General features: G+C 45.4%; 5 protein-coding genes across 11 annotated transcripts; 2 read left to right on the top strand and 3 right to left on the bottom strand.

Moving 5' to 3' along the window:
- The first annotated feature begins 529 nt into the window (after positions 1 to 529).
- Positions 530 to 3,072, top strand: CG15533 (uncharacterized protein). The gene is made up of 4 exons (NM_143534.3): positions 530 to 1,588; positions 1,793 to 2,513; positions 2,589 to 2,738; positions 2,800 to 3,072. The coding sequence occupies exons 1-4, from the start codon at positions 552 to 554 to the stop codon at positions 2,968 to 2,970; spliced, it is 2,079 nt and encodes a 692-aa protein (NP_651791.2). The 5' UTR covers positions 530 to 551; the 3' UTR covers positions 2,971 to 3,072.
- Positions 3,073 to 3,773: 701 nt separating this feature from the next.
- CG15534 (uncharacterized protein) lies at positions 3,774 to 6,849 on the top strand (the record flags this gene model as incomplete). Its single annotated transcript, NM_143535.3, has 4 exons — positions 3,774 to 3,900; positions 4,121 to 5,012; positions 5,646 to 6,513; positions 6,573 to 6,849. The coding sequence occupies 4 exons, from the start codon at positions 3,774 to 3,776 to the stop codon at positions 6,684 to 6,686; spliced, it is 2,001 nt and encodes a 666-aa protein (NP_651792.1). The 3' UTR covers positions 6,687 to 6,849.
- Positions 6,850 to 6,886: 37 nt separating this feature from the next.
- CG15537 (uncharacterized protein) lies at positions 6,887 to 15,309 on the bottom strand. 2 transcript variants are annotated; one of them, NM_001300685.1, is made up of 7 exons: positions 14,901 to 15,309; positions 10,011 to 10,086; positions 7,928 to 8,229; positions 7,763 to 7,869; positions 7,592 to 7,710; positions 7,367 to 7,530; positions 6,887 to 7,309 (listed from the first exon to the last, which is right to left on the bottom strand). In NM_001300685.1, exons 1-7 carry the CDS (start codon positions 14,949 to 14,951, stop codon positions 7,067 to 7,069), a joined length of 1,062 nt encoding a protein of 353 aa, NP_001287614.1. In that variant the 5' UTR covers positions 14,952 to 15,309; the 3' UTR covers positions 6,887 to 7,066. The 2 variants fall into 2 exon arrangements, with proteins under 2 accessions (NP_001287614.1, NP_001097981.1); NM_001104511.2 differs by having other exon boundaries at positions 7,021 to 7,309.
- A 476-nt stretch (positions 15,310 to 15,785) lies between these two features.
- On the bottom strand, positions 15,786 to 16,756 carry Osi23 (Osiris 23). The gene is made up of 3 exons (NM_143537.3): positions 16,327 to 16,756; positions 16,068 to 16,270; positions 15,786 to 16,005 (listed from the first exon to the last, which is right to left on the bottom strand). The coding sequence occupies exons 1-3, from the start codon at positions 16,742 to 16,744 to the stop codon at positions 15,859 to 15,861; spliced, it is 768 nt and encodes a 255-aa protein (NP_651794.2). The 5' UTR covers positions 16,745 to 16,756; the 3' UTR covers positions 15,786 to 15,858.
- Positions 16,757 to 17,344: 588 nt separating this feature from the next.
- Positions 17,345 to 27,577, bottom strand: aralar1. 6 transcript variants are annotated; one of them, NM_001260439.1, is made up of 11 exons: positions 27,361 to 27,577; positions 21,517 to 21,669; positions 20,756 to 20,918; positions 20,606 to 20,697; positions 20,345 to 20,539; positions 20,056 to 20,279; positions 19,463 to 19,498; positions 19,122 to 19,288; positions 18,940 to 19,058; positions 18,274 to 18,883; positions 17,345 to 18,213 (listed from the first exon to the last, which is right to left on the bottom strand). In NM_001260439.1, exons 1-11 carry the CDS (start codon positions 27,424 to 27,426, stop codon positions 17,915 to 17,917), a joined length of 2,124 nt encoding a protein of 707 aa, NP_001247368.1. In that variant the 5' UTR covers positions 27,427 to 27,577; the 3' UTR covers positions 17,345 to 17,914. The 6 variants fall into 5 exon arrangements, with proteins under 6 accessions (NP_001247368.1, NP_733364.1, NP_733366.2 ...); NM_143538.3 differs by lacking the exons at positions 19,463 to 19,498; positions 27,361 to 27,577 and adding an exon at positions 21,939 to 22,116; NM_170485.2 differs by lacking the exon at positions 19,463 to 19,498.
- Between the last annotated feature and the right edge of the window lie 286 nt (positions 27,578 to 27,863).

The raw sequence follows: 27,863 nt of genomic DNA on the forward strand, positions 1-27,863 counted from the left end.
TAATGCAAGCCTTTTCGAAATCTGTTTCGTTTCGAATGAAACAATGAAAAACACGATTGCTATGGTTGAGTTATATTCATTTACATTTTGAAAAAGTGTATACTTAATTTGATTTCTTGTTCAATAAGCAAAAACGATCTCAAGAACTTTGTTTATCATTTATACTTAAATTAGCAAAGCAGATATGATAAGGTTCATCAGTTTACACTATAGGCTCTGGCTTCTTTGAATCATAAAGTATCTAGTTAAAAAGGGAAAGTTATATCGAAATATGTAATATGACTTATTAATTGCCTATTTGTGGTGAATGGTCAAAAATGGTAATTTTTGCGATATGATTATTTAGAAATCTGCCCCACCGGAGGCAGATTGTGGCCACTTCTCATGCCAAAAATATAATCATATAAAAGTTCTACTATTCGAGATTAGGCTAATCTCTGCCATGAATGCGTTTTCCGGCCTGGTTAATGGGGTGGCCATTGGCTGAGAGATAACCGAAAGCTATAAATGGCCCCACACGTGGAAACTATGCTCCAGTTGCTCTGCGAACCATGAAAGCAATCGGAATCCTGCTGGCGATCGCCTTGACCTCCGGGTTCCTGGTGGTCTCCGCCGTAAACTTGCCGGGAGTGCCCGTGGACTTCGACCTGGACGACCACATCCTGTCCGCCATTGCAGACGACATAGCCGAGCGTCTGGCCAGGGAGTACATCACCTTCCTGAAGACCGGAGTGGAGACGGCGGAGTTCTTGAAGCTCACCAATCAGCTGGCCAAGTCGCACAGTGAGAAGGATATATTCACCAGGAACATGCCCGATCTAGAGCCCAGGGATAGCTTCTTTGCGTGCGTGGCCTGTCGCTCGGTGACGCGGGTTTTGATTCGCACCATTCGCGAGGAGGACGGCGAGCTCCACGGGGAGAATAGCTCCGTTCTGATGAAGGAATTCGCTATGGACGTGTGCCGCCGCTTGAATCTGCAAACGGAGGAGGTCTGCGAGGGATTGATCGATTCCAACCTGCCCTCCGTGGAGTACATCATGAGGAACTCCGAGAGTGATTCCCAGAGCTTCTGCTCCTTGTTCATGGAGTTTAACTTCTGTAACACCGGTACAAATCAAGATTACAATTGGACCTTGACTATAGACAATACTGGAGAGGCTTCGGCTGGCCCCAAGTCGGACACTCCCACCTTTCAGGACTCGGACATCAGGATCTGCCAGTTCTCCGACATTCACCATGATCCCTACTACACCCCCGGCAGCCTGGCCACTTGTGCGGAACCCATGTGCTGTCAGAGGAACAAGGAGACCACCGAGGGTACGTCGGATGCAGCTGGATACTGGGGCGACTACCGGGACTGCGATCTGCCTTGGCACGCCTTCGAGTCAGCCTTGGACAACGCGGTGGCCAACTCCAAGTGCGACTTCATTTACCAGACTGGCGACATAGTGGACCACATGGTGTGGGCCACTTCCGTGGAGAAGAACACCATGGTGCTGACCAAGGTCAGTGAGCGGCTAAACGCGGCCTTCGGAGATGTACCCGTATATCCCTGCATCGGAAACCACGAGCCTCATCCACTCAACCTGTAAGTAGGGGATCCTTAAAATCTAAATTTTGATATTTATAAATTGCATGAATTGGGATTCCTAATCTCAGATTATCCCGGATGTATAAGTGGACTAATAATCCTTATCTTTATTTTCGCATTGCATAGCACCCGATAATTTATTATGTTTTCAACTATTTTCAATTCATTCGCTTATCTATTTCGACTATTGGACTATTGCAGCTTCAGTCCCGAGGGCGTTCCAGATGAGATCAGCACCAAGTGGCTCTATGAGCACCTGTACAACGATTGGTCCAAGTGGCTGCCGGCTGAAACCAAGGAAACCATCCTTAAAGGAGGTTACTACACGGTGGTGCCCAGGAAGGGCTTCCGTATCATCGCTCTAAACAGCAACGATTGCTATACGGACAACTTCTGGTTGTATCACAGTGGCACGGACAAGATTCCCCAACTCCAGTGGTTCCACGATACCCTGTTGGAGGCCGAGAAGAACGGGGAGTATGTCCACGTGCTGACCCACATTCCTTCGGGCGATGGAACCTGCTGGTCCGTTTGGGCTCGGGAATTCAACCGCTGCGTATCCCGCTTCAGGTCCACAATCAGTGGCATTTTCACAGGACACTCGCACAAGGACGAGCTATTCGTTTACTACTCGGAGGATGAAGGACACCCCACCGCAGTGGCGTGGAACGGAGGTGCTGTTACCACCTACTCCAACAAGAACCCCAACTACCGAGAGTACGCCGTCAATCCCGAAACTTACACTGTGACCAACCACTGGACGTGGATTTACAACCTGACTGCTGCCAATCTGAAGCCAGATGAACAGCCCGAGTGGTTCCTGGAGTACGAGTTCATCAAGGAGTTCACGGAAGATATGAGTCCGGCCGGAATCAGCAAGCTGCTCGATGAGTTCGCCGAGAATCCCGAATTGATGAGAAAGGTAAGTTAATATCATCTGAAGAATATCATCTTTACGGTCACCATATCATATCATTAATACCCGTTTCATCTGTAGTACTGGCGCTACCGAGTGACCTCAGCAGATCCCCAGGTGAATGGAGGTTGTGATCGCAGCTGCTTGGCAGGATCTCTTTGCCGAGCTGCTGTGACCATCAATTCCGAGCGAGAACGCTGCGAGGAGCTGCGTGAGAAGTTGTTTGCCTCGGTAAGTTACTTTCTGGATAAATCTCTCGATCCACAACTAAGTGATGATTCCCTTCCCTCAGCTGGACAATGAGGAGAGCACATCGTCGTCGGGAAGCACTGAAGCCACCACCCCAAGTCCCAGCACCCCAGGGGGCAACGATGACAACGACGGTGGAGGATCCTCCACTTTGGGACTGCTCAGCGTTAGCTCCCTGCTGGCTATAGTCCTCTCCATCCGCCTAGCCTTGTAGTAATCCTCATTTGTACCCCCTAAGTTATATAAACCGAATGGATTCCATTCTAAAAGTAACCGCTCTCAAGTGGCAAATAGAAGTATGCGCTTATCCCTATCGAAACTAATCTGGATGATTTTTGTGGAGGGACTTTGTTTTTCAGCCGGCTGCCTTATCGCCTAATGGCGATTAGCGAAAATTAGCTTATTAAACCGTGCTGGCCATAAAACAAGCAGCTGGCTACAGTTTTTTTTTTGCCGAATATTGAACTACGGATAAGTGTAAGCACGTGCACACGATTCTTTTAGGTAATAATTTACGACACACCGATTATGGTCAGAATCGTGATCAAATGTCGATTATCGCGCCATGATCTGACTCACTAATGGAAACACTTAAAAAAAAACTCTGTAAAATGTATGATCTTACAAGCCTAATAACAACTTGTATTGTTACAATGTTATGAATGATATATGTAAGAAAACTACTTAATGGAATCTTAGGCTAACTCGAGGTCAGCTGTGTAAATACTACCGATTGGATAGATGCTTTCGATCTTCTTCATTTCACTATGAGTTTATAATCGTTTCATACATCTACTTTACAGACCGTAAATGTAATTAGTAGTTTAGCTGTCAGATATCATCCCTTTTGTAAAGTGGTCAAGCCAAAAGCAGTTAAAGAACTTCAGTTAGTATAGGCAGTTGACTGTGGAAATTTCGTTGTGCGATATCATCGCATTTGATAAGTGGAGGAGCTGATTGCGGTGATATGAGGCTATAAGTAAGGGGCTCGACTTTAATCCCTTAAGCAGTCTCGCCATGAAGTTGATCCGGGGCACAACTCTTTTGGGCATCGGCATATTATTCGTCGGGTGCGGGGCGTTCAGCCTGCCCTCCGTTTACGATGTCCTGTCTAAGGATCAGCAGGCCACATCCTTTGTATCAGGTGGGTTACTGCTTGTAGTACTAACCTTTTGAGCTTATTGGTATCAGTATGAATTACCTTTTGATGTGTGTATAGGAACAGCATTCGAATAAGTTGAAGTGTCTATCAATATATAAAAGGTGTGGATTAGATAGTTAAATGTTTGGTGTGTTTTTTGAAAAGATAATCCCAACTGACAGTTTGAAGGGCACCCATTGACATCTGTGATTGCGTTTTGCAGCCAGCATAGCGGAAGAGATAAGCCGTGAGTACCTGAAGTACCACCGAACTGGCATCGAGACGGAGAGGCTTCGCCAGCTGGGAAAGGACATCCGGAGTAGTCACAGCAAGAAGGCCATTTTCACGGAATCCATGGCCGATCTCACCTCAACGGACCAGTTCTTCGTCTGCACCCTGTGCAGATCTACCATCAACGTGTTTGCTCGAACTTTCACCGAGGGCGAGCTGAGTGGTCCGGAAAGGGATGATGAGGCGAAGAAATTGATGCTGGGCATGTGTGACTACTTTGCTATCAGCACCCAGGAGGTGTGCTCCGGATTATTCGATCTCAACTGGCCGATTCTGGACTTTATTCTGAACGAAACTGTGGCAAAGTCGAACACCTTTTGCAGCATGCTGCCCATCCCAATTTGTCAGGTGAAACAGGATGAGTACAATCTCACCTTGTCCATCCAGGGAGACTTGCCCCAGGAATCGAACTCCAACTTGCCCGCCAAGACCTCCGAGGATATTCTTGTCCTGCACCTGACCGACATCCACTACGATCCTGAATACGCCGAGGGCAGCAATGCAGCTTGCGATGAGCCCATGTGCTGCAGAAATTCCCTGCCCGAAGGATCTGACTCGTCGGCAGCTGCTGGCTTTTGGTCTGATTACCGTGATTGTGACTGCCCCAAACGCCTCATCCTTAGTGCTTTCGAGCACATCAAGGAAAACCACAAGATCGAGTGGATATACCATACTGGAGATGTGCCGCCCCACAACGTGTGGTCCACCACCAGACAGGGCAACCTGGATATGTTGTCCGAAATCGACGAACTGCTGGCCAAGTATTTCCCGGACACGCCCATCTACCCATGTCTTGGAAACCACGAGCCACATCCAGCAAATGTGTGAGTACCCGTAATTTGCAGTCCATCAACATTATTAATCTAATGACGCAGAAGGGAAAACTTCAAAGCGACGAGACCGCAAGTGCCTTGAATTAGGCACAACCTCTCGATAATACTTGGTTATTTGGACTTATGCTGACCCAAAAAACCAAATTTGGTTATATCCCACCACTTTTTATAGAACTTTTATATACTTCCTTAAATGTATGAAACAGTTGATGGTACTTAGAAGACCATTGATAGTGTTTTTAACACAGTTAGGTATAAAATTATACCACTGTTATTTAGATAAATTTCAATTGAGTGTACTTCTGTTTATCGATACTATTCTACAAAGAGAAAGCGAAACAATCATGGTTTTGGAACTTCTGTATTTTCCACTCAGATAAAGTTTATTGCAAGAATTAGCCACAATTGCTCCCCTCGGGAAACCCATAAAATGTTATTCGGTGCCCATAGTAAATATTTACAATTACTAATTGGACAATTTGAAAGGTAGGTGGTATTAGTTTAAAAATAATCCACTCAAGTTTCAAGTAATTGGTTTTTACGCGATTGTAGGTTATAAAGCTGGAGCTTTTTGAAATTGAATGTTTATATCATAATCCTATTTTATCACATCATATTTTCAAGTTTCGGAAACGACGAGATTCCCAGCTCCCTTAGAGTTGACTGGTTGTATGAGCACGTGTGGAGTTTGTGGTCCAAGTGGTTGCCCGCCGAGGCGGAGGAGACTGTTCTTCGAGGAGGATATTACACTGCATCCCCGAGCAAAGGACACAGGATTGTGGCCCTGAACAGCATGGACTGCTACCTGTACAACTGGTGGTTGTTCTATAATGCCACGTTGATTCAGGAGCAGCTGCAGTGGTTCCACGACACTCTATTGTCTGCGGAGGAGGCGGGAGAATCGGTCCACATCCTGACCCATATTCCCGCTGGAGATGGAGACTGCTGGTGTAACTGGTCTCAAGAATACAATAGGGTTCTCACCCGATTCAATGGCATCATCACTGGAGTCTTCAGTGGTCACACCCACAAGGACGAGATGAACTTGCATTACTCCGAGGACGGCTATGCCACGGTGGTCAACTGGAATGGCGGTAGTCTGACCTCCTACTCGAACAAGAACCCCAACTACCGGCTGTACGAACTCCACCCGGAGAACTGGCAGGTCCTGGACCACCACACGTACACATTCAACCTGACGGAGGCCAACCTGACGCCCGACGAGCAGCCCAAGTGGGAGCTGGAGTACCAGTTCACCAAGGAGTACACCGAGGACACCAGTCCCGCGGGAATCGATCGCTTGCTGTTGGAAATGGCTGAGAAGCCCGACTTGCTAAGGAAGTTCTGGAGGAACAAGTTCACCAACTCCGATCCCAAGCTGGCAGAGGGCTGTGATAACGCATGTTTGAGCAAGACGATTTGCAGGATAGCCACCAGTAATTACCAGGAGCGCACTCGCTGCAAGGAACTCCAGGCCATCCTGGCTGAGAGCGTGAGTACTTAATGGGATTACCCCTTTAACTTACCACTGATCGGAAATCGCATTTTCAGTTGGAAAACGAGCCGGATACGGATGATAATAATGGCGGAGGTGCTGCTGGACTATCTGCCCTCAGTTTGGCCTCCCTGCTGGCGCTTTTGGCTGCATCTAAGCTCCTTGGATAAGCCTTATCAATGCCCCCCGTCTATTCTTAACCCCTGTTATCAACGTCGATAATCGCAGCCCATAAAATGGGTTATAAAACAGTATAAAAAAGACCCAAAGTCTTTACAGATTATGGAATACCAAGAGAAATAAACACACACGTTTCTTGTAGTCAACACTCAGAATGTTCGATATACATGTATATATATATATATATATTACCTAAGATGCCTCTCGGGTAGCGAATACTTTGCGAATTAGCTGGATTAATTTAAGAGTTAAGTTTAAGCACTACGATGGAGTCCGGGAAGGAGTCGTCCGTCCAATGCTCTGGGCTTCTTTTCATTTTTTTTTACAAACATGTACATTTTTGGACAGCGTCCCACCTCGCCAAGCTAACTTAGAGCGCACAGATGAGCGTGGCGATCTCCATGTCCGGCACATCCGCCTTGCGCAGGACAATGGCCGCCTGGTTCTGATAGCGACCGGAGGACACCAGCCGCACGGTGCTCACGCCGCAAAAGATGGCCTGCTCGGGACCCAAGTCACTGGAGGCACCGCACACGGCACTGGCCTGCTCCATTCCAATGGCATCCAGACCGGCGGCTCCACCGATTTCTAAGCGATCGCTGGGCAATTGACACTAGTTGGAAGAAAGGAGGTTAGCTGGTTAACGCGGTTACTCAAGTTCTGCACCTACATCGTAGTTGACTTTCGGCTGGGCCCGCACACTCTTGCCGCCAATCCGCAAACTGGCCAGCGAGACCACAGCCGGAAAGAGCGCCGAGATGGTGCAGTTGCGAGCCTGCCCAAAGTTGGTCATCTTGTACATGGCGGCCGTGTCCTGGACCAAAACGTTACAGGCTAAAACAAGGATGAGTATGTTTTCTTTTAGCATTGTGATGTCAAGAGCTGCTGTACTCACGTTGCGTGATCTTGTGGAACCGCACATTGGCCACAAAGGAGCCTCGAACGGGAATTCGGTATTGGAGCAAGGCGGCATTCTGGCTCGAGCGGAAGAACTTCTTGTTACTAACTCGGGGCCTGGACAAAGATAGGATTAGCACACAAAACACAGAGCTCAACTTCCACCCACCATTGTCTGTAGTTGTTGCAGAACTCGTAAACGCGCTCCTCCAGCGGTCGATGGTGATCCTTAATGCCCGGAAAGTACTCGCCATTCAGCTCCCAGCCGTCGACAAACTATCGAGGAAAGTGCGTTACACTTGGGCACAATTTAGTGGCACCCCCGAGCACTTACCGCCATTAGGGCTCCTGTCTCGCAGTTCGCATCGTAGTGCTTCATTGTAATCTCCACAATCGTGTCTGGCTCCCCAATCACATAAAGCCCACATACCTCCGGCTGCAGTTCCTGGACATCTGCTGCCGTTCCAGCTCCTGCTCCTGCCCCTGCCGCTGCGCCCTCCCCCGGAACAACACCCACTGCCGCAGCTCCTGCCACCTCCAGTTCGAGCAGGGCGGCCTCCCGGTTGAGGGCCGAGTTGAGTGGGTTGAGCTTCTTGAAGATGTAGTCACCTGCCTCGGAGGCCACATGCATGCAATCTGAGGAAGGGGTAAAAGCAAGGGGTGGGTTTTAATGGCTCAGCACTGGGGGAAATCAGTTACTAGGAGTGGTTTCTACGAAAAGTACAGGACTGACGTATATGTATGAAATTCCAGTTAGAATTCCTTGCAGTGCACCCAATGCACTGGATGCCTTCGAGCCGAATCCGAAACCAATTTGTCTTGGCGAATTTCCAAGTTACCCTGGAGAAGACCGGCGATTAGGGGTGGGCTATTGAAATCCCCTTTGATTGTTTCCAACTTGGCTCCTGGGCAACAATTAATTTATCATGCGCATCCACTTAATGCCGGCCATAGTTGGCTGATTTATGGCCAGCATTATTAGCCGGGTCACACACTCACACGATTTTTATGACCTCCTGCTCTCTGACATCCCCCAAACCGGGCCGAAAACAATTAAACTGCTATTTGACTTCTTTTTTGTTCCACTCTTGACATGCATGTCACATACTTCGAGTGTACTTGTGTGGGCTTTGTGGGATGTACTCGTACGTGAATCCCTTGATGGGGAATAAGGTCCTGGCAGGATGGAGGAGGTGGGTCCTGCCGCTTGGCGCCAATTTGTTTATGACACTCGCTAATTGTTTTCAAGAATGACGGCTTTCGGCCTCTCAACATATCTATATGATTACCATTCTAGCACACAATAAAACAGCTCTGTTCATAAGTAATTAGGCATTATGATTAAATAATGGTACGCAAAGTGGCTGCTAGTTAATAAATAATCATAAACTATTAAGCTGCTTTATTGGGCTGGCAAAAAGTGAGAGGGGAATTACAGTACCTATTATATTACCGCTTTCAGCGGAATATCAGTTAAGTCCTTTTTTTTGTACTATGCTTTGAGTTTGAATAAAAAAGTTCACCCGGAAGCCTTTCAATTATTTCGAATAGCATGTTGAACTTGCTTTTCCGAACATTTTTTTTTTCATAATTGTAACTTTTTCTGTAACTGCAAAATATCTGGAAGACCCGAGGTCCTCTTTGTTTATCCCCCGGATTAGAGTGGTTTTTCATTTGTCCTTCGAAATTGTATGGCTATTTCTGGAAGTGACGTCACTAAGCTGAACCGCCCCTTCCCGCCCAGGAACCATCACCTTCCCGAAGTGAACGTTGTCCTGACTATAAATAAAAGCAATTATAAATCGGCAGTGCCACAGATTTGTTGATGTTTCACCTGATTGCGAGACTGATGCAACTTTCCATTTATTGGAACCTGCGACATGCGGTTGCTCTGACGATGGTTTTCCCCCGGGAGAAGGAAAGTGGATGGATGGATCTGGGCGGTTGGGCGGCAGAGGGATTAGGTCAATTGAAGTTGGCACGAGTTGCTGGCAATACATTGAAATTTATTAAGTTTTTCGTTCGCAGGAAACACAATATCTCTGCTCTCTGGCCAACGAGTGGCCACAAGTTTGTAATCTTTCATTTCCATTTGGCCAGTTTGGGTCAGTTTGGTCACGGAGAGGGGGCAAAAGCAAAAGTGGAGTGCACTTTGATTTGAATTTTAATGGGCAATATATTCGGGTTGCTTGGCTATACAAATTGCGCATACGCCCCGAGTGCCGACGTATGGCATGGAATATTACAAGAAGCGCTCGCAACTTATGCAGAAATCAATTTGAGAGACAAGTAAACAAGGTTTAGAAAGCGCCTTAAACTTGTCGCTGCCGCCAAAGTGCATTTTCCATTTTCCGCCGAGGGCACTTGACTAAAAAGTTTTCCTCCGCCGCGCGCTGCACATGCGAATCGTAACTTACCTGAGACCGTGTGCACATTGTGCGGCATCGCAGGGTTGGGGAAAAGCTCAAAGGACCGCTTTACACTGGGCCAGGCCTGAAAGGGAAAAAATGGCAAAGAAATTAAGGACACCCCCTGCAAAACAAGCAAACGACATATCGGATATATCTATGATAAACTGAAGTACATAGGAAATATAAAAACAAATCTAAACTGGAGGCATTGTAGGTTCCAATACAAAGTTGTCTCAATGCTTGGAGTTAGATCCGGAGCTTCTGCCTCCTGCTCCGTACAATTCGCACAAGGGAGATACATCCAGACCAGGAGAGTGGGAGTACCGAGACGGGGCCAAAGGATCAGCGGGATGTCCTTGGCGGCTAATGTCCGCCGACTTCTGTAGTTGTATCGAAAGAAAGGAATCCTCGCGGGGGGCAGCTAATGCGGCACTTAGCGTTCTTCGCACAATGCAACTGCAGAGGACGGGATGTGGTGGACAAGAGGTCATCCGGGCAGAGGACAATAGCCGGTTTTAATTAAACTACCACACACGATTCTCCAATAAACAGAAATCGAGCAGATGACGACCAGGACGTGCTCGGCCAAGAAGGATATACTCGTATATCAGGCTTTCGAGGGAGTTGAGGAAATTTTAAGCATGACAAATCGGGCGCAAAAGTTAAAACTTTTTATTAAGAAAACCCACTCAGCCCCAGCCTACGACCCAGTTTTTTTGTGCTCCGCTTTTCTCGCTTTATGATTGATTAGTGGTAACTTTTTCCAGATTTTCCCGTTAATTGAAATCGCACCCAGCCCGCTGGGAAATTGATAAATGGTGACGCATTGGCCGCGCTCAGAAATAATTGCGTTAAGGCCAAAAAGCCAAAAAGTTTTGGCTTTCGTTATTCGGCATTTGGGACATTTGTTTGCACAACACTCGAGCTTTGGCTTTAACGAGTCGTCGGGGCGTTATGGAACTGTCAATTAGTGGCGGTTTGTGCCACAGCAACTTTAATCCCCGGACCCGGGAAGATTCGCCATCAAAGAGCCCAGGATTGCCACCCTGACGTCACAAATCTTTCAGCGAGATTCGCAGGATTGGAGTCGAGAGATTCTGGATAAACTGTCAACAGGCTGTAAATAAATAATAAACATGATCCCTTTGAAAACACACTTGGCAGCGGCCTGATTTGCATAATCACAATGCTGCCATCGGAATTTCGGATTCGAGGGGTGAACTGTGCCTGTGCCAGTGTGGGCGAAAATCACACTGGACGCCTTTTGTCAAACTAAGCGAATCGCAGGATGCGCCAGCTGCTCCATCAAAAGGACCCATTGGGGACCTGGGCCGTTAACCAAAAGTTGCCACGGAGATTGGAGGACTCATTCAAAGTAGCTGAAAGTTCGTGGGCGGAGAGGGGAGATCGGCAAAAATAGAAAAGTTCTATGGCCATTGTGACAATCCCTCGCAGAAGCCCGATAAGTTAAAGTCCTTTCCCCTTCACCTCCATTGAACTTGCATTCCTGCATTTATGGGCTATTGAATGCGAGGCTTTTATTAGCACCACTCTTGAAATTATATGGCAGTGCAAAAATAACTTTTTCTTTGATAATTGACTTGTTCCTTGTAGATTTGCTTACTTGTAATGATAGCTCATTTAAATAAACAATTTAAATTAAAATGATTCGGAATTCTTTTATGAAGTCATTCCTTAATTCCTAAGAAAGTCTTCATTAAAAAACAGGAATATTCAATTTTGGCAGCTAGGTCGCGTGTTTTGATTAATGAGCCTATTGTTCCTTTTCTGAATCGAGTGCTTTTTGGCATTTTTCACAGGACACGGGGAAGGGGGGAATTAGCCCTCAAGGTCGCCTTAGGCGTCAGATTCTTTTGTTCCCGTCACTCCAGCTCTGGAAAAGCCGCTAATTAGCAAAGGATATGCGAATCAGGTCTTCACATGCCACTGCCGGGAATTAAGATGCCAGAAATATTTGTGAGCTGATTAAAAGTTCGCTTAGCGACCCCAAGTTGAAATTTCGGTGGCGGAAGGAAGCACCTGGCAAAATTGGAATCCTTTTCGGGGGCCGGGTAAATATTGACTTTCGGCATCGCGGCAGGAGATCCGGTGGTAATCCTTCAGCTAAAGCAAACACTTGCAGTCCGTGGGGGGATTGGATTCTTCGGTGGCGGAATGACTAAGTTATGAGATGGATTCAAAGGAGGCGGCTTTAAGGACGAGCTACTTGCCGTATTCCTCGCCATGAATAAGTGATGCACTCGCCGGTGTCCGGCAAAGCAACAGGCTGCCATTCGACCATAAAATATTTAGACTCCTTTATGGCGGGCGTAAATTTCACTCAGGGAGTCGGATTGAAAGGATTCGTCTAACTGAGTGATGATGGCTCAAGTATGCGCATAATGCCGGATGCTTAACAATTTGGCCAACTAAGCATTGCTCAAGTCGGAACTAAGTCAAATGAATGGCCACGAACTGAAGGAGAAACGAGTCCCTCGAGGCTAAGGAACAAGCGAGCATTTGGGTAAAAAAGAATGGTTTAATTATGACCCTTCCGCTATTCATTTCCCATCCAAAAAATTGACCAATTTGCGTCAGCAATTCATTCAAATTCGCGATTCAAAGTTAAGCTCGGCATTTGTCAGAGCTCATAGTCATCATGTGAAAATCCAGGGATTAGCATTGGAAGCCGCAAATGAATTCGATTACGCATACGCACTGTTAAGCGACACGAAGCGTTGTTATTGGCGTTAATTACTTAATTAATTTCGCGCCACCGCAAATGAACTGTAAAACGCAGTTTGGCAAAAAAAAGTTATTCTGATCCTGTCATTCTGACGTCATGCCTTTGCTTTTTGAATCACACATAAGCTGCAAGGGAATATAAAGCGGGAAATTCGAGTGTTGCCACGGCGGAAATTAGTTCTGCCTTAAATGCCTTGGCTTTCCCCTGCTCCCCGATTTATGTCGAACATATTGCATTCGAGATTTATGCACGAGTTCTGCCCGAACGGAATTGAATAGATGGCATAAATTTCGCGCAACTGCTGCCACATGATGAAGGAAATTTATGGAAATTAGAGGGATCCCACGAAGATATTGGGGCATAAGATATGAGGCCTTCTAATCCAGACTCAATAACAGCTCACAAAGGCCCGAAAACATTATAGGGGTAGATAGAACTTGATCTTAAAGTCCAATCACATCATGTTGCATACTTCACGTTACGTACCTTCATAAGTGAACTCCCTTGTAAGCGTAAGTATTCATGTTCGAAAACTGAGTAGAACAAAGCGGTATATTCCATTCAGGACATTCTCCTAAGCACCCAATTTGTGGCTGGTGCAATTAGGGGTCACCTCCGAACGCTTAAGCTTATCTTACCATGTCGGTCCGCTCCACAACTCGCTTTCCCTCTGTTGCAACCGATGACATTCATGTTTTAATTGTTGTCGTTCTCACATGTTGCCAGAGTGAAAAACGAAGCTGCACGGGAGGAAATAGAGGAAAAACAGGAAAATGCGGACGGAAATGGGACAGCAGGGGTGTGGCTGTCATGTCCTGGCTTAAATGGCTGTAAAGTGCCAAAGCGTCGGTGTCAACATTAAGCGCACATCAAGTGCAGGACTCCCAGGCAATCGAGCAGGATGTGGATTTGCGCAAGTGGCAGAGGGGGCGGAAGGGGCGGAAGGTTGGCACCGAGTGTTGAAAATCTCGTCCATGTCCAAAGTGAGTGACCACGGAAGGAATGAGTCAGTTGCAGTTTCATTGCCTTCGATTCGCTGGGCTTTCCGCCCATGACTGTTTGGTTTTTGCCACCGCCCACGGCGCAATGGCAGGTGCGAAATTTACATTTATCCTTGGCCAGTGAAGTGGATTGCCAACGTCCTGGCTTCACGACTCTGCCCACAAAGTTGCCATTAAACAAACATATCGCAGGTTCTTCAGGTGATGGATGGCAGGAGCCAGGAGTGAGAAGTAGAACCCTAATCGTCCAGCAGTTTCCAACATTTTCAAATGCCTTCCGTCTTTGGCAGGCTAACATGACAAATGTGGTTATACTAATATTTGAATATCCTTTTTGCATGTGTAATATTGTTTTCATTTCTGATCGCAATAACTTACATTACTCAGAGATGAATCATATTTCAGTGCTGTTCTACTGCTGTTCTGTGAAATTAAATTCCCAATCATTTTTCACCCTTTTCCATTTATCTCAACCACGCTCCTGAAAAGATGGATTCGATTCGGCTATTTCAGGCGCTGCTATCTTATCTGTCTTGGAGCAGTCTCAATCATAATTAGCTGGTTAGCCAGCAGAGGTTCTATTTTTGTTTCGGCTGCAACAAATGTCACGGGAACTTTTCCACTGATTGGGCCATTACCAAATCGAATTAAATATTCATTTGCGACGTGCTACTATGCTACTTTGACCCGCTGACCCGCTTGGACTTCCATAAATTGATTACCAACTAGAGTTTGCAACGTGAGCCTAATGAAGGTAATCAGTTCTAGCATAAGCCAGAACTGAAAGGCTGCCGAAAAGTTTTGCAATAACGCCGACAGCTAGAATCAATCAATCTGGCCAAAAAAATCTGGGCCGAGAGAAATTAGATCAAGTCATTAGAACAACGAGGAAACAAAAGTTGGCCCAACTTGTTGATCGAATTACAAGGAGTTACACGCGTGACTTCGTCTTCTATTGATACACAGGGAATAAAAATGTATATTTATGAGACATTTTTCTGGCTTACAGATGGCTTCCAATGGAATAAACTAGCACTTTTTAAAAACAATAGTTTTGTTCAACTCACGAAAGGCAAATATTTATGTTTAGAAATATAATTATGTGGTGATTAATATTTTTCTGTGTTACATCTTTCAATCGACACTCACCTGGACGCCCAGCACAATCATGGAGAAATAGAGATAGACAACCAACTTCATCGCGATTTTCGATTGGCGAAACCTAAGGAGAAAATGGCCAATCCCCGCGGGGAGATTGAAAATCAGTTGACAAAGTTTGAGGCGACTTTTCAATTAACCCTCGAGTTCCGGTGCGCCTTCTTTTGATCCTTTGGCCTGACCGGAGCTATGAGATTAGACCAGGAATCACGCACCCAATAACTTCATTAGAGCGTGGAATTAGCGACGGAGGCACGCGATGCTTACTGGGCACACGATGCGTATACTTGATGCGGGTTTGAAATTGCGCCGGGGAAAGCGTTTTTGTTTCACAGGGAAAAAGAAACCAAGAAACCGTTGCAGGACGAAAACAAGGACGATGCGTCTACGCTGCCGCTCGACGACCGAGTGTTGGTCCTTATCAGCGCCGCATTTCCTTTTATAGCCAGTCGTCCTTGCCGAGCTCCCAGTTTTTTTTTACACTTTTCGTATGTGGTTTCCCCTAAGGAAACTTTATGTTTTATGTTTTTGTGTTAATGAAGTTGGTCTTTGCATTTTCATAAAACATACTATTCTTTATTATGTTCCCTGCTCCTGTATTATTATTATTTCGCTTCGATTTCCACTGCCTTTTTTTGAAATACTTGCCGCTGTTTGGTTACTCACCACCATCGGCTGTTCTGGTGAATTTCCCGGCGAGCATTGCCAACAGAAATGGCTGAGGAAAAGCTTAGGAGAAAAGCTCTTTCAAATGGAAATCCGACTTTATTTGAAAATTAATCGTATGAAATAAATCTAATCTTAAATCAAAGCGGAACTTAGGTTGTGCTCTATTCGCGTATAAACTATAAATATATATTTGTTAAACGTTTTTATCGAGTTTTTCGAATTTTCCTATATGAACTTTTAAATGTATACTTTAAGGCAGTTCTATGTATGTTTAAAATTCCTACTTCAATCCCATATCCAAAGTGGGCGCCACTGCTACGGGAATAGGCACATTTCTGGGGTGACTCACATCCCCTCGGTCGTAGTAACCTCCTAAATGTTCTCCAGGTACGTGGTACAGTCCATAGTGCAATCCATTGTTGGCCACCTGCAAGTGAATATGGAAAAGATTTAGATTAAAGGTCTACAAATACCCTAATACCCACTTACCCTCTTTAAGCCATTAATAGAGGCTAAGAGCAGAGCCATCTTGGCCAGTAATAGAGCTTTTCCACTAACTATCGAAAGCATTTGAAAGCCCATGGGCACTAAGATGGCTCCCAAAGCAGTCACTCCAAACATCATGGTAATGATCATGTTGTAACGATGTCTTCTCACCCGGGCACTTCCCACAGGATCTGGGTTAGAAGTATCTAAGATATTGACCATCAATGAATAATGAATGAAGTATGAGCTAACCAAAACCCACCACTACTTAGATATCTCTCGGTCAGTTTTCCCAAGTTCACTTGCAAGGTGTGTGTGGTTAAGCCCTTGGCCAAACTCACTGCCAATTGATCGAACCAGGTTAAGTGCTTCAAATCCTTCCTCTCATCGTCAGGCCTTGTAGCGTTATCAGTACTATTCGGAGCAGCCACCAGGCGCACTCCATCGTAAATGGAAATCTCTGGGGAAGACATGATGCCCTCGAAGATGTGCAAGCTTCTTGAGCGGAAGCAGGACCACAGACTTTGGTGTATTCCAGACTGATAGCAGTCTCGAAGATCACTGCGTAGCTTTTTCATCTGGGATATCCACGATTTGTCTGCTAGATCTTCTCCAGCCGCGTAACGATCAACTAGGATCACTCCCAGTAGGAATGTAACCAGAACCGACGGAACACGCATTGTTCGCCCTTCGAAAGCCAAAATGAAACTGCATCCAATAAGTTGCCATCGATGCACTTTTTATAACCCATCGCTGACCAGTGATCGGCGACCGATCTCGTCCAGTGCACCCGGTCATTGGGGCAGATGTGGAAACCCTCTTCTGGGATCCCTAACGGTTTCTTTTAGCGGTCATGGTCGGCGGACAGCATTGTTGATGACTTCGAAACCGAGTCTGGGCAACCCAGAAAAGCAAATGGGCAGTGCTAAAATAAACTTGTCAACAGCGATTTGCAAATGCCCACCATCGCACAATTCTAATCAGATGCGTTTCGACCCTGTTTAGTGGCAATTGGCCATGAATTAGACGCTCGATTGAGTTGGCAAGCAGTTTCCATGGGGCGTGTTCTTTTATCTGTGGGCTAGTTTCAATGGGAGTAGGAAAGTGGGCTTGACGTTGTTTTCTAAATTGATTTCAAAAGATTTACGAAGGCATAAGCTCGTTGAAATGGTAAGGGAATAAAATAATAAAATATAGTGCATACAAAAACAGTTGTTTTGCTTAGCAATTAAAAGCCCAACCCAAAAACCTTTAGGAGTGACAACTCTCTTTCCGAAAATGCGATTGTTTTTAATATTGACTTTTATTTAATTATTCATTATTAGCTAAGAGGTCATTCATTGCATTTCCTTTGCTTGATAATTGTTTTGAACAAATTCGTACTAAGATTAAAAGGTTTTATCGCTTTAATAGTTACATTGAGTGCAAAAGTTGACGTTCAGTGATTGGTTGATGCTCTAGACTTTAAACTAGTTAACAAAGTTTACAAAAACAGTTCTACACTTGCCTAAATATATACGCACCATGGCCAAAATCGATATTCTATACTCTCAAATGGGCTTTTCTTTACTTTTCTCTAGGTTTTTCCTGTGTGTGGTAAAAACAGTTGCTCAGAGCTGGGTGCCCAGGAACCCGGCTGTTCAGATACAATAGTACTATAGATACGGCGCTGCTCCTCCCTGATCCTCGTTAAAAATATACTCAGTGCTTCTGTGTGTTTGTGTATTTTGTGTAAACGCGTCCTAGCAAAAAATATATCCCATATCTAATTCCACCGGAGCCCAATCCCGCCAATCCCTTCTGCATTCCGTAGACTACGTGGCGCTTGGCAGGCGGTGGCGCCAATATAATCAGGATCCCGTGGCCGTCGAGGGCGAGGCAGCGGTTACTCCGCGTCCAAATCGCGGCAGATACAACCCGAACTTGGACTCCACTCCCGCCAGAAGAGGAACTGCCGCCCGGTAGCCACCAATGTGGTCCACGTTTTCGGTGGTCACCGACGCAGCCGCCTGTTCCAGGGGAGTGGTGATCTTGTGCGCCTCGGATCCCTTGGGCTGAGTGCCTCCGAAGTCCACGTAGAAGAGGCGCTGTAGCAGTTCGTAGGTCACCAGGGTCACACCGAACTGTGGTGAGGAACGGAACACTCGAGCTGTGGAATGGGTTATAAGACATTAATAGAGATCCCCTAAGGAAGATTGTCCCGACTTACCGGCTGTGCCCTTCCAGAAGGCTCTGGGTCCCTCCTCGGCCATGATCTTCTTGGTGGCATCCCATACGCCGGTGTAGGTGGTCTGTCCAGATCGGGCAACCACCTGAAGGCGGGTCTTGATGACGTCGGCGGGCGTGACAAGGGAGGCGGCCGGAACACCGGCGATGGCACCGGCGGCCAGCAGGGTGAGTGGATGATTGTAGCCGTCCTTGTCGGCCATCATGGCCTTGGTGTGGGCGTAGGTCGGGAAGTAGATGGCCGAGAATGGCACATCGCGGAGGAGACATGCTCTGGCTCCCTTGTAGAGGCCAAAGAGTCCCAGTTCCCGGACCACCGACCACGCGCGGATCTTGCTCCCACTAGCGATTTCTCCCGCCACCTGGAGACGGATCTTCACAATCTCCAGGGGATTGGTGAACACCACCTGCGACGCACCGGCACATCCACCAGCCAGAACTTCCGCCCATGTGGGAATGTTGCCCTTCTTGTCGGTGAGTTTGTCCCTCACCAAATCATTCACCGTCAGTTTGATGGCTTTCTCGGGGGCCACGCCCATTAGCTGGGGCAGGAGACCTCTGTAGAGACCCATGAATCCCTCGTGGCGAACCACCTGTGGATTAAATCATCAGGATTGTATCACTTCAGGGAATTTATGATCAGGCTTACCTTTTTGAAGCAGTCCCATGAGTTTCGATAGGCAACTTCACCAATATAGGAACCCGCTCGCTGGTTCTGCATTCGAGTCTTGACTAGATCGATGGGGTAGACCACAGTGGCGCCCACAGCTAATGGTACATAATATATAGATAGGTGAACTACCTAAGAGGACAAAGTGCATCCTAACTTACCGCCGGCAAAGGAACCGAGAGTGAAACGGTAAGAGCTCTCCAGGACCTGAATAAAGGCAGATCGGTCCGCAGGACTCTCCACCGCCTTGATCTCCGCCAGACGATGTGTCATATGCTTGGTGTAATGCTCGGGTGCGATGTTGCTCAGGTCACTATAGTCGATGCGGCTGGAGGAATGGGAACATAAGATCCGGATTAGTTTCGATCAGCACATAGTATGTATGGGTAAGGGAAACTAAGAGACACCAACTGAGTTAGGTTTGAGGGGACGGGATTCTAGGAGTGGATTCATAAACGAACAAAAAGCAGAAATCAGGCCAAGGAAGGACGAGATCACTTGCCTACTCGGAGGTATCTTTCTCCTGCGCTTCCACCAGCTTTGAGAGTGAGAATTGCGAGTGCAGCGCAGAGAAGAGGGGAAATAAAGAGAAACACACGGAGAGAAAAATGATACAAACAAGAAAAAATTAGCACAAGACACTTGACACTCGTTTTTGGGGATTTCCCTAGGTTGATCGCCCACGTAAAAGATTTAGACGCTAATACAATCGGACTAAGCCATTGCCAAGTAAAGCCATAAATACAAGTCTCCTCTTTTCATAGTTTTAGCTGTATACTTATAATGACACCTAAACATATATCATTTAGTCAACTGATTTTCTATTATGTCAAAATTTCACTTAAAACAGGCAAACCTGTGAGAGCTTTCATATTAGAAGTCTTCGAAAAGTAAAGGTTGCTAAGTTTTGCAATACATTACACGAACGATAAGCTAAACTGAATAACATATAACTCCTACAATGAACAGTAAGAAAAACCTAAATTAGCAAATGATTACATCACTTTAACTTATAACACAAATGAAATGCTAGTTTTTGCTAATCCGAATCCAAAGTTGGCAACACTGAACCCAAGGTTATGACCAAAGACTCACCCTGCTTGATGGACGGCGCCCGCCAGGTGGAAAAGTATGTCGATCTCCAGCGGCGTGATTTGGCTCATCGTTTGGGCGGCGAGGAGGATCTGATCCTTGGTGATCATATCCGTGCGACTGCCCTCGGTGGCGTGCAGGTAGACTTGTTTGATCAGTTCCATGTTGTTCAGCAGCGAGGTAAATGCGATGAAATACGGGAAGCTCACTTTGTGACCCTCAGTTACCTAGTCAGGTTGAAAATATTATCCTTAGAAGGATGATCCACAATGATGACAACTGCAATAGCTACCGAAACTAGATTGTCCCTGACGCCGGGGGTCAGTAAATGCCGCTTAACATTAACTATGATGTCCTGGAAGTCCAATGGCGAGATGAACCCAGTGCCAGCTGGATCCTTGCTGCGGAAGGCCTCCATCGCGTGCTCCTCGTGAAAGTCGTGCAGCAGCTGCGTGAACTCAGCATAGTTGATAAGGCGTTGCTTCTTCTACAGTTCGGAAAAATCGGTATACATTATAATCATTGAATAATCGTATGATTGCAGTGCACTTACATCACCAAAGTAGCGCTTGATAAAGGGGCCATCTAAGCTAAAAGGTATCTTTGAGTGCAGTTCAGTTTTTTGTACGACATCAGCGAAGTCAGCTGTTAATTGGATAGAATTTGTACTAGTTTATTAGCATAGAAATTAGTATTTTCTCACCATAGGAAACAGTGCCGTTGCCCTTGCGGTCGAACAGCTGGAAAGCGGTCCTGTAGAGGGCATCTGGAGTGCAGAGCAGACCCTCGAACGCCTGGAACTCCGAGAAGGAGATGAGTCCATCCTTGCTCGTGTCCGCAATGTTGGCCAGCAGGCGCACCGATTCCTATTCGAAATATAATGTTGGTTGATTAAATGTACTGTTTTAAATAACTTCAGACATGTGATGGGGAACTAGAAAGTCACTAAAAGCAATTCATTTATGGTATTTCTTCGAGTGACAGGTTAATCTCTTTCGAGTGGACATTAGACATTAGACATTAGGTAGTTACTCTCTAGTGGGGTGATAAACGGGGAGCCGTAAAAGAAACTGCCCCCGCAGACTTCGGCACCTGATTGAATCAGTTCCAATTTGCGGGGCACCTACGATCCGCGATCAGGTTCAGTTCGGTTCTCAGACCATAAAGCTGATAAGCGGACCCATTAAAATAGAATCTGTGACGTTGGCGGTTAGACACGAGGCAGCCAAGTGATTGCCGGGTTATTTGGTTTATGGGTTTACTACATGTTTGCGGGTGGGTCAAGGTCAACCCGTGAATCACAGTGGCTAGTGGTTAGTTTTACGGCTCTGATTTATGTTTATAGTCAACTATGTATGTGCCGCCGCCAACGGGGGCGCTATCTGGCGATAAGATATGTCCGGTCTTATCGGGCGGCTATGCAATATAACCTTGCAATGACCCGACTGCAGACAAAGTACTCACGTCATTAAATGCAGATTCGGAAAAGAGTCCCAGGAACTTTCGCACGAAGTCCTCGCTGGTCATATAGTGCTCGCCATTCTTCTGGATGGATGCGTACTTCAGGAACACCTCTCGCAACTTTTCGGTGCCGGCGCGCTTCAAAAGCGACGGAGACTGCAAGAAGAATTGCAAAGTAAATAATTAGTTGTGGTAAAGGGTTGCTTCATTGGGGTTTCTTCTCCTCTACTTGATTATTTTGAATATCTTTTTGCTGTATATATGAACGTATTTACTTATACTTTTATCTTTATGGGTAGTTCACAAACAACCCTTCGCTACCCGCCACTGTCTCAGTCGCACTCTCATTTCTGCGCTCTCCCGCCTGACAGTCAATTGCAAAAGCAACACGTGTCAGTCGCTTGGCAATCGCAGCTGAAACTTACATTTGGCAAACTCTTGGTCAACGGCATTCCTGTTTTTTAGCTTTGACTGCTTCTGGTTCAGTGTTGTTTCCGCGAGCAATTCCCGCGTCTAATTAGCTCATCAATGCAAGCCGATCTAATCCAATCCGCCCGAGTCGAAACCACCTCGTCCTCGTTCCGCGATTAACTAACTGCGAGTGGAGCGTACTGGCGAGCGAAGAACCGCCGGAATCAGAGCCCCCAACATGAGCAGAACCGCTGGGAGAGAGTCTGGGAGAGCTGAGAGTGAAATTTTCTGTCTACCAAACTCTTATTTGCTCAGCTCGTTTCAATGTCAATAAGCTCTCTTATAACGACTCTCTTATGATCGTTATGCTGGGAGAGGGTGGGGTTATATGTTCTTTACTTCTATAATATTACTCCCTTGTAAACAAAATATATCATAACATTCTATTATGTTTGAAAAAAAAAATATTTTGGTTCAAAAAATGTTTTATTAATTTCCTCAGAATGTTTGCTTATCTTTCAATCCGTTGCATATATATTTTTATTTATTTCTATTAAGTTTACTAAATAGGTAACTATTTTAAATAGTATTACACTGCTTGTCTGAGTTGTATGTAGATCAGCTGTGGTGCACAGCGAAGCAATCTCAACCATGAGCAAACACTTTCCCTACAAGTATTGAGTACCGGGTAGCCGATAGTCGAATATATAATACCCTGTTTCGTATCTCTGCCACTTGTTTACTCGCTCTCGCTACAATTCCGCCTGAGTAATCACCCAGAGGTCAGCAGCTCCGTCAACAACAGGTTCAACTTCGATGACAATACGTCCGATTCGAATTCGATTCCCTAGCATTTATCAATTGCCTCATTGACGTAATACGATTAGCACGCGATGAAATTGTAATTTCCCCGACAACAATTCTCCCTCCCACTTTCTTTTCTTTCTTTTTTTACTGGGGGTCCCTCACATTCTCGGATGCGCTTGTTTGTGCCAGAGAATTGCGAAAAACAAAAGCAGATTTCATAATAAAATCAGCGAAAACACGACAGCATTTATGGAGAAAAGTTAAGCCAAATTCAGAAGTATGATTGAAGTTAAATACCCTGGGGAATAAAGCAATTGATTGAAATTGATAACATCAGATAGCTTCTGATTAAAATTATAATAATGGGATAGAGTTCCCTAATGACCTGCTCTGGAAACATTTGAATACTTGAAAAAATGGGTACCTAACACCTCACATCTATTCATACATAGATCTTTCACTTTAGTGCCCTTATATTGATTGCTTCACTGTTTTTGAGATTTCGTATGGTGGAAATTGGATTTATTGAATGGGGTTTTATCCCCCCACCCACTTTGATTGTAGTAGTCTGTCGGATCCGTAAAAGTGTCGTATTGTCCTTTGCGAATCGATTGGCAGAGGCAATAAATGAATTCGTTCGCCAGCAATTTGCTGCACAATTTGCGATGCCATCAAGAATTCATGGGAAGCAGCGAAACACGAAAATTGAATTGTTCACTTGATGAGGATATATAATTCATATTAAAGCAGGGATGTGTATATTAACTTTCATTTGAACTCAAAAGTAATTAAATGGCCATGTTTGCGATGCGACTGTTTATTAATGCGTGTCGTTTGTTCATTTACTTTGATATGAATGAAAATGCTGGTCAGTAAACAGGGATATATTGAATTTTGAATATTACTTTTCCAGAATCCCCCTTTAAAAATAAATATGCATATTAAGACATTGACTTTTGACAGATTCACTGGGTGTGAAATAAACCAAATCAAAGGAAGTTCCGCTTAAACCCCGGTTCAATTTGTTGCCACTGCAGACTGAACTTGTGAATCCCTAGCTGTACTTGTATGCTGTTTTATATATTCATGCCCAGCAAAAGCTGTTTTTTATCCCCCTTTTTATTCGGGCAGCGCAAACAAGCGGAAAATGTTACACATACGCCCCGTGTGACGGCAGACAGAACGATTTGTTTGTTTGTTTGCTCGGGTTTTGTGGCCCCTCCCCCGTGCTCGCCTACCCCTTTCCATGACTTCTGCTTTGTTGCATTTGCATAATGAGTTCTTCTTGGCCACGGTCGTCCGACCAAGCCAAAGGTTGCAGGCACAGGTCGCTTTTCCGCCGGTTTTCCCAGATTTTCCCCGCCTTTTTTACCTTCAGCTGCCTGCAGCGAGTGGCACGTGCATGTCACTGTTACTATATCTTTGTATCTGTATCGATGGGCACGGAGAAGATACAAAGGGAAAATATATAACTTAACTACATTTTGTAGGCGAAAATATTATTATTTAATTTCACTTTTCCATTTAGTTCTTTTAAAAAACAAAACTATTTAAACTATGAAAAATGTCCAATTAATTGCTCGTTAATTTTTTTCTCTGTCATTGCCATGGAAATTTGTTGCGCGAGCGGCAAAGTTTTGTTTTTGTTTGCAATTTCCGTCAAGGTCAAACCGGCTGTTCATTATCGCTGTGGTTGTGGTTGTTTCGGTGCCCGAATGGGGTTATTCCAGCCACCCCCCCAACCAAACTGAAGTCATATACAGTGAAATGAGCAACTCGAAGCTCGAGAAATTCCACCGAAAATATCCAGACTTTTGTAATAGTGAATTCCGTTGACTTTCGCACTGGTTTACGCCTCTTCTAACTACCCAAGTTCAACAATTTTCGGTTGGAGGGTGCTATAATGGGGACTCAGCGACAGCTGCACCACTGGCCCATTACGTATACGCAGGGTGAGCCATGGGACCGCAGTCAGCTGGCTAATTGACGACAGCAGGCAAACAAAAGAGAGATTCCAAAGGCGAGAGACGTGTGCATATATGTAGAAAGAGACCATATAGAACAAGTGGCTGGAGCGATCGGTGACTGTCAACTGAGAATCGGGGAATCTCGGCCTGAGATGGCGGTGACTTTTCCAAAGTCGTGAGCAGAGAAAACCTGGCCACAAATCCGTGGGACTGAAGGTGATTCGCTGGATGCTCGCAAAGCTCTCAAATGATATTGTTTTATTTCTTTATATAATTGTTTGGCCTGCGAGCTTTCCGAGATATCCAGTATTTATCTTTCGACTATTTCGTAATGCCCTCTATCACTCCTTATTGATATTAATTAGTCCGGTCTGGAGGCACTTCCGCAATCGGTCAGTTATCAGATCAATAGCTAATTAGTTTCCTGACGAAACGTTACCTCATCCTTATCGTGCATATTCACTTATACGTATGAACACAATTGAAGTCTGTGAATCTTTGCGAAATTCAGGCACGTTCGCACTATCTGTTTGAGTGTTCGTTTATCGGAGACTTCGGCTTAACTTGATCTAACTATTGGTTAAATATGCTTTTAATGATCACTCGCGAGTCGTTGTGGCTTTTTCAATACTTTAAAGGCTTGCTGGTTAGTATAAATAATATACTTTCACTGCCCGAACCGGATATATTTATTGCCAACTTGTGATTTTTATATCTGAGGGACGCGCGCGATTTTCTCGGCTGTCATCCGCTGGCGTCGCGCTACTTTTCCATTCTGAACTGTCGGAATGATAGAAGCGAGAGCTTTTCCCGCTTTCAGTAACTTTTGCGACCGAGAGAGCGCCGCAAAAAATAATAAATAAAAGAGAAGCCCTCGGCGATTGCATTTCAGATTCATATTAATTTTGATTCTCAAGTCAGTTTGTTATTGTTTTTTTTTTTTTTTTTTTGCCCGGGCTGTGCTCTGCCTCTTTCCACTGCCCAATAAACAATGCCATCTGTGCAACTACTATTCATAAGAAGGGGTCTAATCAGGGTGTTGGTGTGATGTGGGCTGAAGTGGGCTTTCCCTAAGGCCAAACATAAAACACATTTGATAATTGAGAACTGCAGTGCGAATCAGGGGTGCAATGTGTTCACGGAAGTAATTTCGTTCTAAGTGGCCTTAAGGTGCGACCATTGGCTTCGTGTCTCTTCATCTCATCTCTTACAATCAAGGCTAAGTTGTCAGGGATTTAAGATTAATACAAGAACATGCTTTGAAATATCTAGATAAAGGATTCACTTAACATTAGGAGCTCCAATAGATCGATCTAACTGTAAGTCATACAATGTATTTACGAAGAATAGGTACAAATCCTTTAATTAAACAAATTCATGTTTCTAATCTACATTTTCGAGTTCCAATTAGATAGTTCTATTCGTGTGACCCCCGCTGTTCATTCATTCACATGCATGTCTGGCAAGGTCGCAATTTTCGAGCGTGCCAAGTGGTTGACGATTTCACGTTGTGCAAATGTTCTTAAATTTGGTTGCATTCATTCACAGCTGCTCGAGTTTCTCTGTTTACAATGTAAACACGTGCTGTGCGAAATAACACACCGAAAAGAGCGAAAGAGAGGTCAATTCGGTGAGAGCAAAGGAGAGAAGATAGCGCAGAGACATTGCGTATACGCATCGTTGGCCATCTGCGGAGGGCACGTGAATGAAGCGTGTTTTGGGCGGGTATAAAAATAGCCAGGCAGGCGAGAAAATTCTGTTATTATATTAACGTCATTCTGCGGAACATCAGTGCCACTCAAGAATTTCAGCAAGGCCGAACCATCCCACAATTTATTTTGGGGGGTGGAGTTTGTTGAATAAAATGAACAATTACGAGCGCCAGTTATGAGCAGCCAGCTGCACGAAGCGGTAGACAGTTTTGCTATGAAGGTTAGCCAAATGTCATGTCAACTGGGGTGTCCTTTTTGTGCCACGACAGGCACCAGCGAGGAGCTCACTGACACAAGCCCAGTCAAAGGACCTCCACTTCCGCATTGTCACTCGCAAAGAGTCCTGAACCTTAACAACGCATTGAGTGGTACTAATTTATAGTTTTCGGTTTAAGAGTGATGGATGATAGGTACAGAGAGCGCTTTGTTCATTTGTAACTGTCTGTTATCTTCGTCCAAGAACCCTTTATTTTACGAGTATCCTTTTCATTTCCCTATTGCTGTGCCCGAGTAGGGTAATCTGTTTTTGTTAGGAGGAAAGCACTTACAAACCAATTAAGATACAACATGTATTACGAATAAAGACTTAACTTAACTGGCATGCAGAAAATGCAATGTTATCATGCCGAAGACTTTATACACTGCCTTTCAAATTATCCTTTGATTTAATATACAATTGATTATGTTATTTGAACGTGTGTTTTGTGGTAGGGCAGGTTATAATCCTGCTGTTCAGCTTGTTTTTATTTCCGTTCGTCGGCACTTTTGCTCTTTTCATTCCTCTTCCTGCCGCACTTATTTTTAGATCCGAGCACCTAATCCGCCACCAGTGGGCGACCAAGTGGGGTTGGGCGGTGGCTCTGGTAATTAAACCGCAAACTGGCGCCCACTTGAAGGGGGGGAGGGGGCCTCTGCGAAAGACAAAGGCTGAGCCCGTCGAGTGCACTTACTTCTTGGCATCGGGCGACTGGCAGAGTGGGTATCCAATTAAACGGAAACGGGATGTGCATTGGCATTATCAGCGGCTCCGCGGGTGGGTGAAAGTGCTCCGACTTTTGGCTTCGGCGAACCCAGCAGGGACTAGAAGGAGGAGATTCCACCAGGTGATCCCAGGTGGGCGGAGCACAAGGAACTGTTCTATTATCGATTTTTACGCACTTAATGCCGCTTACTTTGCGGCCAATTCGATTCACTGCCACTCAGTTAAGCACTTGGATGTAGCGCAATATTGGTTCCTGTTCCTCAAATGCACCCAGGTGGTTGGAGGCGACAGCAGCTGCACTGGGAACACCTCGGAAAACAGGACCGTGCCAGACGAGAAAACGCGCTAAACTGGATGACAACATGGAAAACATTGGTTAACAGGGGTCCAAAAGGTGGTTGCGGTGGGAAATTTTAACGGTCGAGGGAAATGTACATTTCCCACCCCTTATGTTCTCTAAAAATAATAGAA

This window comes from Drosophila melanogaster, chromosome 3R, assembly GCF_000001215.4.
Source record: "Drosophila melanogaster chromosome 3R".
NCBI classification, from domain to species: Eukaryota; Metazoa; Arthropoda; class Insecta; order Diptera; family Drosophilidae; genus Drosophila; species Drosophila melanogaster.

Coding starts and splice junctions, on each gene's coding strand:
- CG15533 (NM_143534.3), top strand. CDS start 552: ATGAAAGCAATCGGAATCCTGCTGGCGATCGCCTTGACCTCCGGGTTC. Junction 2,514..2,588: donor ATCCCGAATTGATGAGAAAG/GTAAGTTAATAT, acceptor TTTCATCTGTAG/TACTGGCGCTACCGAGTGAC. Junction 2,739..2,799: donor GTGAGAAGTTGTTTGCCTCG/GTAAGTTACTTT, acceptor CCCTTCCCTCAG/CTGGACAATGAGGAGAGCAC.
- Osi23 (NM_143537.3), bottom strand. CDS start 16,744: ATGCGTGTTCCGTCGGTTCTGGTTACATTCCTACTGGGAGTGATCCTA. Junction 16,271..16,326: donor CGAGAGATATCTAAGTAGTG/GTGGGTTTTGGT, acceptor TCAATATCTTAG/ATACTTCTAACCCAGATCCT. Junction 16,006..16,067: donor CTATTAATGGCTTAAAGAGG/GTAAGTGGGTAT, acceptor ATTCACTTGCAG/GTGGCCAACAATGGATTGCA.
- CG15537 (NM_001300685.1), bottom strand. CDS start 14,951: ATGAAGTTGGTTGTCTATCTCTATTTCTCCATGATTGTGCTGGGCGTC. Junction 8,230..10,010: donor CAATGTGCACACGGTCTCAG/GTAAGTTACGAT, acceptor CCCCTTCCTCAG/ATTGCATGCATGTGGCCTCC. Junction 7,870..7,927: donor AGACAGGAGCCCTAATGGCG/GTAAGTGCTCGG, acceptor TTTCCTCGATAG/TTTGTCGACGGCTGGGAGCT.
- aralar1 (NM_001260439.1), bottom strand. CDS start 27,426: ATGCCAATGCACATCCCGTTTCCGTTTAATTGGATACCCACTCTGCCA. Junction 19,059..19,121: donor TCTCGGTTCCTTTGCCGGCG/GTAAGTTAGGAT, acceptor ATGTACCATTAG/CTGTGGGCGCCACTGTGGTC. Junction 18,884..18,939: donor CATGGGACTGCTTCAAAAAG/GTAAGCCTGATC, acceptor TTTAATCCACAG/GTGGTTCGCCACGAGGGATT.